At 39.6% G+C, this 17,999-nt stretch overlaps 1 protein-coding gene across 1 annotated transcript in view; it reads left to right on the top strand.

The window, feature by feature from the left end:
• MALRD1 (MAM and LDL receptor class A domain containing 1) overlaps window positions 1-17,999 on the top strand; it is a 238,211-nt gene that overhangs the window by 46,142 nt on the left and 174,070 nt on the right. Inside the window, exons 12-19 of the mRNA XM_081881827.1 lie at window positions 1,335-1,444; window positions 2,118-2,297; window positions 5,980-6,094; window positions 7,644-7,790; window positions 8,714-8,866; window positions 9,696-9,801; window positions 11,230-11,597; window positions 12,333-12,754. Of these exons, the coding sequence (XP_081737953.1) occupies window positions 1,335-1,444; window positions 2,118-2,297; window positions 5,980-6,094; window positions 7,644-7,790; window positions 8,714-8,866; window positions 9,696-9,801; window positions 11,230-11,597; window positions 12,333-12,754 (1,601 nt within the window). The remainder of the gene's footprint in view (window positions 1-1,334; window positions 1,445-2,117; window positions 2,298-5,979; window positions 6,095-7,643; window positions 7,791-8,713; window positions 8,867-9,695; window positions 9,802-11,229; window positions 11,598-12,332; window positions 12,755-17,999) is intronic.

Below are 17,999 nucleotides of genomic sequence, written 5' to 3'. Positions count from 1 at the left end.
TCTCTTTGAGTAGTGCCAGTGGAAGAAGAGTACTTCGGGCAAAGCAATTAATCACTCCATGACTCAGCATGTAATGTCTCTTTCTTTGGTTTAAAATCTAATGGCCAAAATAGATGAGATATCAGGGGATCCATGATTAGCTCTCATGCCTTTTATTTAAAGTTAAAAAGCAGTCCTACAGGATGGTGGTGGAGGGGATGGGTAAAGGTCTGATAGGAACAGTGGTGCTGGAAAGGATGAGAGGGTTAATAGCCCAAGAGTCAGCCTCTGAAGTTTACTGAGAATTTACAAAACTTACTATGACTGGGTACAAATATAATAATAAACAACAAGAACTTAAGAACCCAAGAAGAACTGTGCTGGATCAGACCAAAGGCATCTAGTTCAACATTCTGCTCTTACAGTGGTCAACTAGATGTCTATGGGAAACCTGCAAGCAGAAACTGAATGCAGTGTTCTGTTGTTTCATACATGAGCCTTGAGTTTGTGTGCTGTCCCTCCCCACTCCTGGTGTGGCCGTGAGGAAGAGATCTGAAATTTCAGCTTCCAATTTAATCTAACTACAGTTAGCATTGTTTTTACCTCTAAACTGTGGCTAATCATAATTATGATTTATTGAAACAAGGAAGCTTCATAAACTGTAGTTTGAAATTGGCCTGTTTCAGTAAACTATAGTTGAGATCAGAAACGGGGGGCGGGGGGATTCAATTCAGTTCGCACTTTGTGAAATGTTATCTGAAGCAAAAAAGGGTTCTCCTGTTAAATTTGCACTTCTTCCAATTTTCCACTTGCAGTTCTCTAGCCAAGCAATGTAAATAAAAATATGTATATTAAAGTGTGTGTAAAAATGCATAGAATGGTGAAAATGATATACATAAAAGCATTATACTGGGGGAAATTGCTTTGCATGTGTGTACATTAGGCAAAATTCTATACAAAAATGCATGTATTTGGAGAAATTCACACAGAAATGATGATGAATTTTCACAGGTTCTTAAAGCAAAATACAAACTGATGTGGCAGTTTCGCCAATACCTAGATAAGAGTAACCAGTTTGTCCGCATTCAGACATAATACTTAACTGTTGTTCATAAAAAATGGAAGCAAAAACTTCTGATCTTCCATGCCAGAGGAGAGGGGAGGATGAAGTACACAAGCCAGAAACACACCTAGGCTTGTATGCACAGGACATAATTTATTATTAGGTCTGAATAAGACCATATCAACAAGGCTTGAAGAAGAATGTCCCCAAGAAGTGCATTAAAGGCATGTTCATGTCATTTATGTTTTCAGGCAATGAATGTTCCTAACAACCTCCCTATTTTATATTTCAGGAACCTTTATTTATGTGACTGGCTCACCGGAGGCAAACACTAAGCCTATAATTTCTCACCTCAGCAGCCCAGTCTTTACAAAACTCTCCAGCGATGCTCTATGTTGCCAGGTAACTTGGTGATATTTCCTTGCCATCCTTTGCATAAGCAGTTTTTGTCTTCCTGTTTAGCCAACCGAATTAGACCATATGTTGCTTTGTGGTTGGGGCTAGGAACTTATACACCAACAACACTTGGAGGGCCAAGCCCAGTCCTAGCCCAATCCACCCCAACAGCAGCCTGCAAGATGCCCTTGGGTAGGGTCAACACCAAATTTCAGGGGGTCTTTGGCATGGTATAACAAATGCCCTCACCCCACTGTCAATGTCCCTGCCAGTGCCCCTGCTGACACTGGAACTCACCCACCCCACCACTGGAGAGCCCCTTGTGTTCCCCATCTTCCTCTTTGCTACTGGCCCCTTCCCTGTCCCCCCCTCCCCTCAAGAGGCACTGGCAGCTTCTCTGCCAGCTCTTGACTCTAAGAAAAGGCCAAATAAAGGTTCTTCTTCAGAACCAGGCATTCTGAGGAATGCCTGTGCTGCAACCTCAAAGTTTTCTAAGTATTTGACAATAACAAATTAAAAGCCCAGTCGGTTTTGGAGGGGAGACTGGAGGATGCTTGCAGGTCAGTTACATTAGATTTGTGATTAAAGGGTACATGGAAAGATACTGTGCATTCATAGTTGATTGTTTTGTGATCTATTGAAGGGGTTCATAATTTCATTTTAAAAATCCTTCCAACAGATGAGATTTTGGTATCAATTGTCCCAGGATTCCCAGCTGAGTGTCTTTCTTCAAACTGCTGTTGATGGGAATTTGCAAAGCTTACATAACTCAAAGCCTTTCAAGAGCACAATGCAGTGGACAAAAGCAAATGTACTTTTAAGAAATATAACTGGCGATGAAATTATAGGACCTTTTCAGGTAAGCCCCTTACCCGCACCAAGGTACAAGTGTACGCAAGTAGTTATTTGCTGCTGGTATTCCTCATTGCAAAATAACTTTAAAACTTTAACAGTAACAATGTAGTTGGCTGGATCCAGATTAAGTCAGTTGTCCTAGTCACAACTAATCTGTTCCATTGATCTAAGTGGGACTTAAATTCAACTAGCTTGATATGGATCCAACTCAATACATTACTTCAGTTGAAATTAAAAAATAAAGGAAAATGCTGCTAAATAGTATGGCACATGTTAATATGTATCTAATATTGGTTTAGAAACAATTGTAGAATGTTCAGAATTTCGCATTTCTAGAGATCATATTTATCCTAGTAGATATTGCTAAGTAGCATTTAGAGAAGGACTTGGCTCAGGAGGCTTTATGATTTCTATACACTCATTCAGAGGCCAAACCCTTTCAGAGCTAGTCAGAGTCTGTAGGAACGTAGGAGGAAGAGCTTTCCAATGTTGTTGATATTCAGTTATATAAAATTTTAAAAATGATGTGACATTAAAATGAGAGCCAGTGTGGTGTAGTGGTTAAGAGCGGTAGTCTCGTAATCTGGGGAACCGGGTTCGCGTCTCTGCTCCTCCACATGCAGCTGCTGGGTGACCTTGGGCCAGTCACACTTCTTTGAAGACTCTCAGCCCCACTCACCTCACAGAGTGTTTGTTGTGGGGGAGGAAGGGAAAGGAGAATGTTAGCCACTTTGAGACTCCTGAAGGGGAGTGAAAGGCGGGATATCAAATCCAAACTCCTCTTCTTCTTCTTTTCTTACAAGGTTTGAAAAATATTTTATTTTTGGTATGAGTGAGACTTTCCACATACTTTAACTGAAATTTGGTAGGGCTGCCAGAGGCTAGATCAGGTTCATATCAGGAGTAGGATCATCCTGATGTTGCTGGACTACCCCTCCAATCATCCCTGACCCTTCTGGCTATGGCCAATGGGAGCTGGAGTCCAACAGGAGGACCATGGGTTCCCCATCCTAGTCTATGTGAAACTGATCCTTTCAGGCACATTAATCATGCACAGCCTTTTTAGTAACTTCATTTATGGTGTTTCACTTGCAGTGTTGTCACCATTTTTTGGTCCCTGCAATATCCCAGGACCTGGCAAATATGATGTTATATCTAAGCTAACAACATAAGTAGGAATAGTCAAGCTCCCAACATCTCAATTCAGACTGGGCTGAATTGGACTTTTTTGACTTAAATATATATATGTATATTGGGAAGGCCTGGTGCATTCTAGACGCTTTCTTCCCTGGTTGGCCTCCGCTGCAGCATATCTTCCCTACCTTCAGTTTTCCTCTGTCACCTTGCAACTTCCTCCCTTTCCCTAACAGTGTGCAAAGGTGGGCATAAATGGCAGCTCTGTTGCTTAGGTTACCAGAGCCTTACCAATAGGAAGTTGTTGAAGCCAAGATTTATTGAATTGTACTTGGCTATGGCTTCTGACTCAAAGGCTTCTCCCACTCAGCCACTCCTTAGCTGCATTCCTTTGTGTAGGCTAGTTTTTTCCTAGTCTGAGGAGCAGAGCATCATGGGAGAGCAGGCGACAATGCAGGCCTTTAGGCCTTCCCACTCCTATCTAGGGGGTGTTATACCCTGTTCACAGTGCCCCAAGTTGCCATACATGTGTGTTAATAACTTGGCAGCTTCCTCACCAGTGACAATTATGGTATTGTCACTGATTGGCAATGTTTCTCTAGCCAAATTCTTAAAATGACATATGAATTCCTCAGAACACGTCACTGTCGTTCTTCCCTTCCACCCCAACTCTCTGTGATTCTAATGTGGAGTCTGCTGTTGAGCTAATGTACCATAAAAAGCACCCTTACTGCACAAGCCCACTTCGCTTCATCCTGGACACCATAAATATTTATAGCGCAAGAGAGGCTTCTGTTTTAAGCATTGTTCTTCAGTCATATTTCACTTCTATGAGGCCCTTAAGCAAACAGCTATTTCTCAACAGCGCAACGCATAGCCCTCCAGTGACCCCCACAATAAAATGTGTCTCTATTTGTTAGCTGTCAGCCATTTATGTGTTTACACAAATATCACAACAGATATTATTTCTCATTGTGAAAATGCCTTGTTGGCTTCGGTGGGGATGGCAAAAATGAATTAATGGGAGAATCAAACTGAATTGCAAACAACAACTTCTGCTCATCTAGAAAGCCATGTAACTCAGGCAGCCTATTCTAATGTCCCGCTAACATGGTTGCTGAGGCCCTGTTGTATGAATTGGGTGTTGGATGTAATGACCTTTTATGGTCCCTTCCTTAGACCTTGAGATGTGGATGTTTGTGCTTTGTGAAATTGACCCCTTTTCCACTTGGATTATGCACTTTTTAACCCTATTTTTCAGTTGCCTTTCTTCTTGAGTTTTTACAGTTCAGAGGTGTGGAAGTAGAGAGTAATGCAAACCTTAGACATGTTTCTCTCTGTGTGACCTTCATTCCCTTGTTGAGGATGATATATGACTAGCATAGTTATGATGGGCTTCTAAACTAGTCTGATCCATATCCCCCAATCTCCTAAACCATGATATTTGTCTATATTGTATGTGCATGATATTCTTTCAAGCAGTGGTCTTGATCTTGGAATACTGAATAGAATTCTGACTGGCTTAATGCCAGTGTTTTCAAACTGGGCACAGGGTTACTCATACATTTATCACAGGATGAGTACTTCAGTTGTTGGTCCAAGTTTATTGCCCCAAAAGATGCTTCAATTGGTTTGTCCTCAGACCTTCTCTTACATAATGGGGTATTACACTGCTCTTAATTCAGTAAAACAAAGGTTGTGGGATTTGCGGGCCTTCTGTGATTTGCGGGCCTGTTCATACTCATCCTGCTCACCAAATGCCATGAGTATACAGTATGTTGGGTTGTTTTTCACAGCTGAATATTTAAAGAATTAAACAGTTGTCAATTATCATAGACTTTTTACTATGTCCAGATTTAATGTGTTCCCCTCGGAAATGCTCCGAGGTAAATTTGCCGCTGTTCCTTACTTTGCAAGATTTTCTCCCTGTAGTAATCAGGAAGTAGAATGCATGAAGCACATTCTCCTGTCCTGAAGACTATAAGCAGACCCGACAACATATGAGTAACCCACTATTGGCAAATCTACAGGGAAATTCTATGCCATTTCTATTCCAAGTTCCTACTGGATAATAGGTTTCCTAGTGTGACTTCGGCTGTTGCCAAGTTTCTGTCTGAGGTGGCCAAGATCAGAGATCAATTGGTATTAGACAAAAGACTGAAAAGTCATAGTCTTATCATCTGCCCAAGCAGTTTGTGTGCTTTTAATGTATTTTATATGCTATGAAAGTATGTTGTATGCATTGAACTCTGTTGGCTCTTTGGACCGCAATAAAGAATTGATTGATTGATGAATGGGACTTATGTTTTGACTTTGGAGTGAGATGATATTTTTTAGATTACATACAGTAGTTCAATACTAAATATGATTATTAACGAGACTTTGGGTATTGACATATCTATGGTATTGTTGGCTAAGATAGTTGCATATTCTTTTTTGGGGGGAACCAGGCTAGCTGCAAATGGAATTTAACTTCAAGTTTATTTAATTTGTAAACCCAGAGCATATATGTATAAGTCGTATTTAATAAGGTTATTTCATTGGTCTTGCAGATAATTCTACAAGCCACTCTTCAGTCAGCAAAATCCATTGTTGCTGTTGATGACATCAGTATAACAAAGGCTTGTAGGACTAATTATAATTCATTTTCAAGTACTGACCAAAAAGGTAAGTACAGAGCAGCATTTTCAAATTGGTTTGCTGACCTATTTGCAGTAATTGTTCTCCCTTTGTTTATGCTTCCACAAAAATATATTACTTAGGCATGATATAGTTACAGCGCCATTCTATACATGTCTACTCAGAAGTAAGTTCCATGGAGTGAAGTTCAATGGCACTTACTCCTTGTTGAGTTGATAAAGAGCTGCCACCTTAGTTGGAATCAGCAGGCTTCTTACAAGTTTATGAGGTTTTGTGATTTGGTTTTTGTTTGGTTCCATATGATTGATTTTTGTGTGCATTCTGGGGTGGAATCTAGACACATGTAAAAAACGCTATGAAAATGTTTTTTTTAAAAAAGTTTTAAAATATATATTGAATTTGCCATAAGCTCACAATCGCCATCTAGTGTCACATTTGTATAATGTGCTTAAAACACACTTAAAATGTTCTATTTGCAGCTGTGTAGCTGATTCCCAAGTATAGGTTTTTGTATAAGTACCTATGTTTTGAGGATGTATTAGAATCATGCATGTCAGAGTTTACATTTATTCAATGGCCAATGACAGATACTCAAGTTTACCCTAAGAAGTGTGGGGCAAGCTTTGATTGCCTCCATGCTGTCTTACATGCATGTCCAGTTGGTGCATATGCACATACAGTTCTGTACATAAAGACTCAAATCACATATTTAATCTCTAGACTGTATATTGGATGTCTTGGACCTCACAATTTGAGCCTGTGTACATGAGTTTGTACATGAGTATTCCCCAATTAGACATAAGGGCCCTGTGTGAATGGCTAGCAGTATTCAAAACAGTGAAGGAATATCGAGTAGGGAGTCTCTCAGTTCTCACCTCATGCAAGAGAATAATTTACAGAAGTATAGTCAGATGTAATCCAATGCAGGAATCACATTATTCTGTGATTCAGTATGTGCAGAATTTGGCATGTGGTACAGAATCTTCTGACTGTCATGGAATCTGCAGAATCTAAGCTATGGATTTGTAAAGCCATTGACCATTGATGGCCCACAAGATCAGGACAATTTTGCAAGCCTTTCTCCTGATCATACAGCAACAAACATTGAATTAAAACCCCACTACTTCTGCAGACTGAATAATATATTGAATACATTAGTTGAAGGGAAAGAAGAAGTGTTGCTAGGCAGGAGGGGTTATAGCCAACGAAAGTTTACTCATTGGGTGAAATTCAACTATGTTTTATTCAGTGTAAACCTACGGGAATTAATGTGATTAAGAAAGTCATGTCCATTTATTTCAGTGGGTCTACTCTGAGTAGGACTAACATCTAGTCTAGTACTGTTTTCTCTGACTGGGAGTTGATCTCCAGGGTCTCAAGCAGAGAGCTTTTGTATCTCCTGCTACCTGACCCATTTATCTGGAAATACTAGGAATTCAGTCTTGGAACTTTTTGCATACAAAGTATGTGCTCTACCCCTGAGCCAAAAATATGGCAAATGTGTTCTGTAGATAATACTTTTATCTGCTGGTTTTTTTCCTGGCAAGAATAAGCAACTGTGTTGTTGTTTTTTAAGGGGCAACAATGTTGGAAACCTCTGATTCTTCATCTCTTTATTGTCCACCTGGATTGTTGGCATGTAAGAATGGAGACTGTATTACTTCTGACAAGTTTTGTGATTTCACTCCTGATTGCCCAGATGGCAGTGACGAAGCCCTCTGCTGTAAGTGAAAACACATTGATCTGTAATTCATGCTTAAAGATCTTTAAATGTGCATGTCAATAGCCTTATGGCTATTTCATTAGGAGGATCAGTTAATTAAGGCAAACCACACAGAAGGTGAAGCACTTTCACCCAGCGTCTTTATTGATGTCTTTGTGTACAGTTGTGGCTACTTCTCAGGTTAAAACTAAAATTGAAAATGACTTGTCAGAATAACAGAACCTCAGAAAGTGATATCTGGAGTTTCACTTTCCAAAGGAGGAATTCAGCTTTGCTTTCTTAAAACAGTCTCTCTCTTAATACAGACACTCACACCAGGGCTCTATAGTGTTCTAACTGATTTGATAAGGATGATTCACACATGTCTGGCATGTGGAAACAGGAGCAAAGCTGGAGCTTGTGAACACACCTATTCAAAGCTAAATAATACTCTAGATCAGGCTTCCTCAACCTCGGCCCTCCAGATGTTTTTGGCCTACAACTCCCATGATCCCTAGCTAGCATGACCAGCAGTCAGGGATGATGGGAATTGTAGTCTCAAAACATCTGGAGGGCCAAGGTTGAGGAAGCCTACTGTAGATCATGCATGGACTTTCTTTGATCCCTTGGCCCACCAATTTGTTTTCAAGTGTACTAGTTGTGCAAACACTGTTTTGTTCATAGAACCAGGTCCTCTTGTGTCTCCCTTCCCTGCGCAGTCGCTTTCACCTCCAAATAACTGCCTTGGAAGGTTGAGGGAGCCTCCAGAACAGCATAGGAAGTGGTGTGGTGGTTGCAGGGCTATGGGGCATCAGCACTTTCTAATTAGGCACCTTCCAATTCACCTCCCCTTCCAACTGCATCTTGTCCTTCTGTATACACTGGTTGCTAACCTGTCATGTCAGATAAATTGATGCAGACTAAAATAAATATATATATTCCAGCTGCTAAATGTGACTTTGAAACAGACAGCTGTGGCTGGATGGAAACAGCCAGTGGTGATGCATTTGATTGGGTAAGGAGCTCCAGAAGCGGTCTACCCCCTGCTTTCCAGAAGCAAGCTCCAGCATGGGACCACACCTATAACCAACCTGCAGGTAAGGTCTTACCCATAGCCAGCTTCAGGTGTGAGTGGGACCTCAGCACAATATTCTTTGGTGGTTCCTATCCTATATCAGGGGGTTTCTCTGGGATATTTTACCGGTGGTTATGGTGGGCAGCAGCACCTGCACTCTAATGATCAGGGGATGACAAAGTCTTGGAGCCACCACCATTTTAATTTGCCACAATATTGGGGGCATTGTAGGAGTGAAAATGGTGGTGACTCCTAGACCCAGCCACCTGGCACTTATTGGCAAACCAGGAAAAAAAGCATTATTTTAAAAGTAAATACAGGACCTGTGGCTAAGGTTGCTACATAGTCATGCCAGGCATGATCTCAATCAATCTAAGTAGGAAAAGCCATCCATAGGTGCAATTTTATGTCAGAACATTTTTCAAGGGATGTGGTACAAATACCGTATTTTCACCAGACCATAAGATGCACCTAGTTTTTGGAGTATGAAAACAAGAAAAAAAATATTCTGAATCTCAGAAGCCAGAACAACAAGAGGGATCGCTGTGCAGTGAAAGCAGCGATCCCTCTTGCTGTTCTGGCTTCTGGGATAGCTGCGCAGCCTGCATTCGCTCCATAAGACGCACACACATTTCCCCTTACTTTTTAGGAGGGAAAAAGTGAGTCTTATAGAGCAAAAAATACAGTATGTGTGGCTTTTTTTCTTTATTATGTTTTTAGATATGTGGTAAGCCACCCAGAGTTGCTGTGAAAACCCAGTCAGATGGGCGGGGTATAAATAATAAAATTATTATTATTATTTATTATATGTACTTAGTGGAAAAATAATTTCATTTTGCTCTTCTTAACAGGCCACTTTATGTTCATTCTAAGAAACAGCAGCAGTTTCTCACAGACTGCACAGCTACGAAGCCCAAAATTCAGCCAGGCTGGATCAGGTTGCACAATGACCTTCTGGTATGAATGAAGTTTGATTTTTGTGTTTAGAGGAAGACACGGCTGCCTTTGAAATGAAAAAGAGGACAGTGTTTGTCATTGTATGTGCTTTGTTCTGCAATATGTGGAATGCATTTTTAGTATTTGTTTTGAAAGTAGATTTGGATAAATTCACTACCCAAGAAAAATGTTAAACCCTTTGAACACATTTAGAGCTTCTACGTCTGCCTACTTAGTATATTCTGATTATGGCCCATTTCTACTAGTGTAACTCCTGGTTTATTACAATGATTATATTACATTCATATAGCACTAAGTCTTGCACCACTGCTCTGACATAATCATTGATTTCAAACTATTCAAAGTATTTTGTGTGGTAGTGTACTAAATTCTAGGCTGGATCTACACCGACCTGTTTAACATTATTAGAACAATATTAGATGTATTGTTCTAAAATGTTACAGGGCATACGTTTAAAGTAAAGCTTTTCTTACCTCTATCAAAACACTGTCTCCCTACTAGAAGTTGCTGGTTGCTCTGCAGCACCTTCTGATGTCACATTTTAATAAGGCATTATGAATGTTAAAAGTAGAACGTCATGTGGCCATATGGTTATCGAAACCATTCCTTAACCCTTAACGTTAAAAATCCTGAGTGTAGATCCTCCCCCAGACTCAATTGAATTAAAATCATTTAATTAATATTTTGTGCTATTTAAACAACAGCATCTTTATTATTTTGTGAATTCTAATTTTATTTTGGACTTCAGTCAGAAATCAGTTCCTAGTTCTTTCTGACTGGTTGTTTAACGTTCTTGGGGCTAATTTTTCTGTTTTGTTCTTTCTGGCTTCAGCCTTCCAGCAGTCCTTCTTAAAGGAAATAGAAAGAGGATCATACCAGGGTGATTAACAATGAAACATGAACTCCTTGACTGTAGTTTTTGAGTTTCTGTATCCTTGAAAATACCTTAGCCATTTCTGTCTCTGTGAGCCCATGACATTTTAAATTCCCTTCAAAAATCCAAAGTTCTCTCAAATTCAAAGTGTTTAAATGATTAAAAATCTGAAGCCTGATTAAGAGTAGATAAGCCAGTGTTCCTGATCTTATGTACTTTAAATAGCACCAATTGGTTAGACTCATTTCAGCTATAATTCTGCTTAGTATTATGAATTATACAGATACTGCATTTGTTTTTTTGTATGTAAATCTCTTTATATGCAGTATTAGTATTGGAAGGGTCAAAAAACGCCAACAATAATTGTCAGGAAAGACAGTCTATCCTTCTCACATGATTAAACTGCGTCAATTCAAGTAACAACTTGGTGTCTCAAGCAAAGCATAGGTACACTACAAAAAAAAAAGATGTTTGAGAGCAAATTTGTTCTCTCTGTGTGTATTTGTTCAGTGTATTGATGGTGTTGATCCCTAACTTTTAGACTCCCTTCTCAGGTATTACAACTGTGGACTATCAGTTGGAGCAGCAGAAATGCAATTGCTTGTTGATGGACAAAAAGATCCTACAGCCCTTTGGAGGATATATTACAATCAAGGAGATCAGTGGCTAAAGGGTTTCATTCAACTTGGCCGCCTTCCACACCCATTTCAATTATCTCTAGATAAAGTCAGCCTTGGATTTTATGATGGTGTCTCAGCAATTGATGATATAACATTTGAGAACTGTGCAATGCCACCTCCAGCATTAAACTGCGAAGGCCCTGATCATTTCTGGTGCCAAGACTCAAAGGCTTGCATCGACAGTTTGTTATTGTGTGATCTTGTTGATGACTGTGGAGATGGGTCTGATGAAGACAAATGCGGTAAGACATTGAAACATTTCCCCTTAAATTGCAATGGTCAACTTCAAGCACTGAGTAAATCTTGTGCTTGCGTCTCAGGCGATATCACAGTTCTGTTCACTTCAGTAGACCTAGCACACTGAGTACTTAGAAGAGGGAAGGATTGCACCCGTAAAGAAACCAAGGCCTGTGGAAACTGAATTTTAGAAAATGCAGTCCTTTGCTCACTTTGGATTAAGATTTGCTGATTTCCTTCAATTTTTAAAATAGTGCCTCATTCTTAGCACAGTGCTAAGAATAAGTAGGAAATCAGTTGAATTTTCTGCATGAGAAGCCTAACAATTTAACACATCCCATTAGTTTACACTAACTAATGTAAGTTAGTTATCATTCGTCATTGAAAGTGTCTGAAAATAGATACAGATGCTTGAGCAAAAGTGGCCTCACCAAATTTGCTGCCTGCATTCACAGGTGGCTACTTTTGGGAGATGGGATCTGTAAAAGGTACGGGGGGCGGGACTTACTGTTAGCAAGGGTGGCAGAAGCCCTTTTCAAAACAACAAAGGTCTGTTTTTGAAGCTCTGCTGTCATGGGTGCGAGTAGAACTCCTCTCAGCAGCTGACAACTGGCAGCCACCAGTTTCTTCTGTGCAGAATGCCCCACATATAGTATTGACCTGTGGTGTTCCGGGGGCGGGGGGATGTGGCATCTCTCTGGCATTTAAAAATCAAAGGCATATACATTCACTGGTTTCAGCAACTGAGCTGCAGTGTGACTTTGAACTTGGCCTCTGCAACTGGGAACAAGATGTGGATGATGACTTTGACTGGACCAGAAACCAAGGGCCAACCTCCACTTTTAACACTGGGCCAATGAAGGACCACACTTTGGGCACAGCCAAAGGGCATTATCTTTACATTGAGTCTTCAGAGCCACAGATGTTCCAAAACCAAGCCACTCTACTAAGCCCAGTCTTTAACTCTACCTTTACTCATGGAAAGAAAAGCTGCATTTTTCGCTTCCATTATCATATGTTTGGAAAGCACATTTACAGGCTGGCAATTTCCCAGAGAACTGTGAGCAATACAAGGGGACAGCTGCTGTGGCAAACATTTGGCGATCAAGGCAACAGATGGATAAAGGAAGTGCTCTATGTTGAGAGTTCAGAGCCATTTCAGGTATGCTTGCTTAGAGTGACACGAAATGTTTATGAAGATTTTTCCTTTCCTTTCCTTTCCAAATGGAAGTTTGACTGTTAGATCACATTTCCTTTGAACCAATTTCTGACCAAACATTAACTGGGCATATCTTTTGTGGATATTTAGCAGCAAAATATATTGCAAAGGGATCACTAACCTTTAGGGGCCAGTGGGCACATTTTGAATTCTGTGAAAGTGTTGTGGGCACCAGTCACAAAATAGCTGTGTGTGGGGTGTAGCATAGCACAAAATGGCTGCCACATCTAAAAGATCATAAAATGAGGGAGGGCCACAATATGGTGTGGAATGCAGGAGGCTGCAGTGGAAGGTTATAGGTGGAAAAGTTCTGTTTCATAAATGTGAACTAATTCCATCCATGGAAGGGAATTTTGGATCTGTGTCATTCAGTCTTTGCTTGTCTCTTTGGTGGAAAATCAATTCCTGATGCAAGTTTCATTTACAGAGCACAGTGCTGCTCCATACTCCCCCTCCCCATACAGTTGTTTGAGTTTCCTCTGTTGTTTCAGACTAATCAAATATATTAAACATACATGGCTAGCAGTGACAAAATGGTATACAAAAAGGTCTTTCTTATGCCTTTAATAATAGCTATAGAAATCTAAAGGCCTCTGTAATCAGGTACCCATAATGTTAGTTTAGGGCATCAAGTAGTTTGCTTGTTTATCACCTAACATTTGCTCCTAAACTGTGCTGGATTTTATCCATTCTGTGTGGTTGGAAACTGTGTTAATTGCCCCCATGTGGCGCTGCCAAATTATAAGAAACCACTAAAAATGCCTCTGATATCTTATTATTCCATAATAACTGCTGCAGGTCTTTATTAACGACTCTTACAAAGTTCTGTTCATACATAGCTACATCGTATAAGTTGATTACCCCTGCTGCTTTTTGTAATTCTCATTATCCACATATCCTAGACTGAATTTGCTAAAATGCTGAGAATGGGAATTTAGTGTGCAATTTTGCATGAAAAACTGCAACAATGATTTACATAACATTAGAGAGTGAAGAATTATTCGGTACTTGAAAGAGCAACCTATTTAAATAACCAAATATTTATTCATACACTCTCAGATTTTAGATTCCTCTTGACGTCCTGCAGATACAGTTTTTGTTGGTCACATCACTATTCATAGGCAAGTTATCAAAGTCTGAGCTGGAAGAAACTTGATGTTTGCACTAGTCCCTAGCATAAACTAACAGAAAATACTACTTTGTGCCAAAATAATTTGCTGTCAGACTGCTTTACTTTCATGTTGTTTAAGTCTAACATGAAATTCACAACATGCTATACATGTCTACTCAGAAGTAATCCAGCTGAGGCCTAAGGGACTTATTCTTGGGGAAGAGGTTAGAGTATTGCAGTCTCAGAAATAGGAAAATTGTCTGCATCAAAGAAGTCATGTACACTGGAACAGAAATCCAGACTACAAAATGGAAGAGATGCAGCTCAGTTTTATTTGACAGTACAACTAGAAGTAAGTACATGGCTCATGTGGTCCCAGAACAATAAATTTGCCCATACTGTAAGTCTGTAGTACCATAAAACTGTCCATGAGTCTCCAATCACAATGGGATAATTAGCAAACAACAATGGCTCACAGCAAGCTCTTGACGCTTTTAGTACAGAGGGATAGCCAGTCCCTCTGATCTTCAGGTGTAAGCAAGACTTAACTTTTTTCTGAATTGTCCAGGGCAAGGCTTTACCAAAGGAACATTTGGTGTTACTGAATAGGTTTTGCCACACAGTCTACATAAACAGTGCTTGCGAGGAAGTGAACTCCCTTACAGCCAGATCCTTGTCTACCAGATGCCCATCTTCTGTGAAATCCTAGGCCTTCACATCTATTTTTGAACAAACTTTCATTTTATAATACTTTTGACTTGTGAACCTGTGGAAAGGGTCCATTGTACATCACTTAGTTTTTTAGGAACATAAAGAATGGGTTCAGAAAAAAAGCATTTAGTTGCTACTGAAAAGATGGGGCAGGGGAAACAGAAGAGGAGGAAGCAATAAGTTTCTAATTAGTTCCAATACGAAGACTTTTTGATTCAACTCCCACTGTGTTAAAATGAAAAATAGACCCAATTTTTGGCATTAGCAACAACGTGATGAAAAATGACATTGACTCGAAAGTCAATTTTCTTAATTTTGAAACACTGGATTAAAATTAATTGCTTTGCATTTATCATATTTGCTTATATCTTATCTCATTTTTCATCTCACATTTTCTTCTGTGTTGTTTAAAGGAATGAAGGCCTATCTTTGTTTGAAAAGTTTTCTGTGCCTTGGCTACTTAGTTCAGTTTAATGATTTATAACCAGTTTAGCATTTGTTTCTCAAAATAGTTTTAGCTATAGGATGCCTTATATGATTAATCATATATAGCTGATTCGTTAAACTTTGGGGAGGAAAATGAGTGTGTTATAGACAAAGATATTTTACTTTGTCTTTCCTCTTACACAGTTCTGTAGGAAAAAGGTATCCAAGAAAACTTGGTTTACATTTTGCTGTAAACACATAGATCTGGAAAAGACTGAATTGCCTAGAGCATATAATGCATTCAGTCACAACAGGATGCATCATGGTGACAGCATAGAGAAATAGAGAAATAGACAGAGGTGGAGCAAGGGTAGGACAGGAACAGGAGTGGGATGACTTGCATGGCATCTTTCTACCACCAGATCAGCTTGGTCTGTGCTTCATATGCACAACAGCTAAATTGCAACAAAGAGGGGAAGAGAGATTGCAACCCATTTGCAGACAGAGGAGCTTAGGGGAGTGACGTGTCCTACTTTACAGAGGGCAGACCTCTATTTGAAAGACTGTGTGACCCAAGTCCTATTTAAAGATAGGAAGGGACAGCAGGGGCCTTGAAGTTGTCCATCAACCATTGGTACCTGGACAGCACACTATGCAGGAACAAAGTTCACCTAGTCTCTTCCAAATGCTGGTAAAACGGATTATATTTCTATGTAAATTATAGTCATTATTTCTAGATTTGCTTCTCTACAAACAAATTAGCATATGCAGATATGACACAAAACTATGTCTTCTTTTTTCCTTTTTCCTTTTTTTGTGTGTGTGTGATCTATTGCCTTTTTAAAAGTGATGAATCAGTAGCCACTCTAGAGGCAAAGGGACATGGGCTTTCCCTCCGTGGTCCTTTAAAGTGGCTTACAACTCCAGGATCTGGGAGAAATTGGGGTCTGAATTAATTAACCATCCAACTCAATTTTCCCCTTCCTTTTAGGCCTCAGGCTGACAAGATGGAAGCTGTTAGCATGTGCTGCCTGTTAGTCTATCTTGCAACATCAAGACCCACACTTGTGCATTATTTCATGTTTCCAGTATTCTGTGCCCAAACAATCTACTCTGCTTTTGAAAATAGAATAGAAATAGAAGATGTCACACATACACCCAAATTAAAACAATAAGAAATGTGAACATATATATATATTAAAATACCATAAAACTGCAGAATAAAACGAGCAGTAAAAAAAGTAAAAGAAAAATCCAGCAGCTATAAAACACAAAGTTAACTTCTCAAAATCTCAGAAGGTAGATTAAATAACTATACATTCTGAATAACCACAGAACTTATGGAGGAATTGGAAAGAATGGGATTAAATAACTCTACATTCTGAATAACCACAGAACTTATGGAGGAATTGAGAAGAATGGGTCATACTACTGTTGGAAGGAATTGCCTTCATATCTGCCAAGAGACATATTAACCTATGAATTTCCATAGCATCAGCTTTGTCCTTACTGCAGCAGTTTTAGATAACAGAAAGTTCTAAATTTATTCTAAAAATAATCAGTATTTCTCTTTAATATACGGTAAGTTAAATATATTAAAAAGCAGAGACATCACCTTGCCAACAAAGGTCCGTATAGTAAAAGCCATGGTTTTCCCAGTAGTGATGTATGGAAGTGAGAGCTGGACCATAAAGAAGGCTTATCGCCGAAGAATTGATGCTTTTGAATTATGGTGCTGGAGGAGACTCTTGAGAGTCCCATGGACTGCAAGAAGATCAAACGTATCCATTCTTAAGGAAATCAGCCCTGAGTGCTCACTGGAAGGACAGATCGTGAAACTGAGGCTCCAATACTTTGGCCACCTCATGAGGAGAGAAGACTCCCTGGAAAAGACCCTGATGCTGGGAAAGATTGAGGCCACAAGAAGAAGGGGACGACAGAGGATGAGATGGTTAGACAGTGTTCTGGAAGCTACAAACATGAGTCTGACCAAACTGCGCGAGGCAGACAGAAGTGCCTGGCGTGCTCTGGTCCATGGGGTCACGAAGAGTCGGACACGACTAAACGACTAAACAACAACAAAGTTAAATATAATGTATAATTCTCATTTACAGAGAATTATTTCTTATGTAATATTTGACCAACTACATATGAGCCTTGTAAGTTTCATTCAAGCTGGATCTGCAAAGTTCTTAGAGCTAAAAGAAACTGGAAACTATTTATCCTCATTCAGATAATAAATGAGATGTGAAATTAGCTTCATGGTAAATGAGTTCCCTGGAGGATGGTACAGTATATATAATGGAATCTGAGGTTTGCACATACACAGCTGGCAGATGCTTTTTAAAATGGCTTGAATTTTGGAACTGAATTCTGACAAATCTTTCTTCACTACAAAAAAAAAAGTAGATAAGAAACTGACCCTATTTGCACCTTTACAGTGGTAACTATGGCAGAACATTTAATTTTTCTTTGGAGTTTTGTGAAAAACCTCTTTGCTATGTATCATGAAGAGCAGAAATCAGGATTGCTTAGTAAGAATTATCTTGGATATATCTAAGGGTCAGTTGTGTTGTGCTATATTTTTACGTATTTGATTACAGGTGTGGTGGGTCTTTGCCCCTCCCTAAGCCTCAGGGGTGGGTGTGGGTGTGATTGGGGTCACAGCTGGGAAGGAAAAGGTTAATCATCCCATTGCCTCGTCTTGCAGTCCCAGTTAAAATCGGCCACCTCAGCACCAGTAAGTAAATATGGAAAAGAAAAACACATAGTAACTTGCTATGCACTTAAAGTAACTTCTTGTTTGGACCTAAGAGCTCCCAGTTTGGAAACAGCAGAAACTGTACTATCAGGATTTTCTCAGTTAATGTTCTCAATTAATGACAATTAGTCTGAAGTCTGTGAATGCAGTTGAGTATAAGGGTGGAAGATGGGCAGGAG

This window comes from Podarcis erhardii (assembly GCF_964252035.2).
Source record: "Podarcis erhardii genome assembly, chromosome: 12".
Lineage (NCBI taxonomy): Eukaryota > Metazoa > Chordata > Lepidosauria > Squamata > Lacertidae > Podarcis > Podarcis erhardii.
Note: the sequence above shows the minus strand (reverse complement) of the source record. Positions and strands in the feature narration are given on the sequence as shown.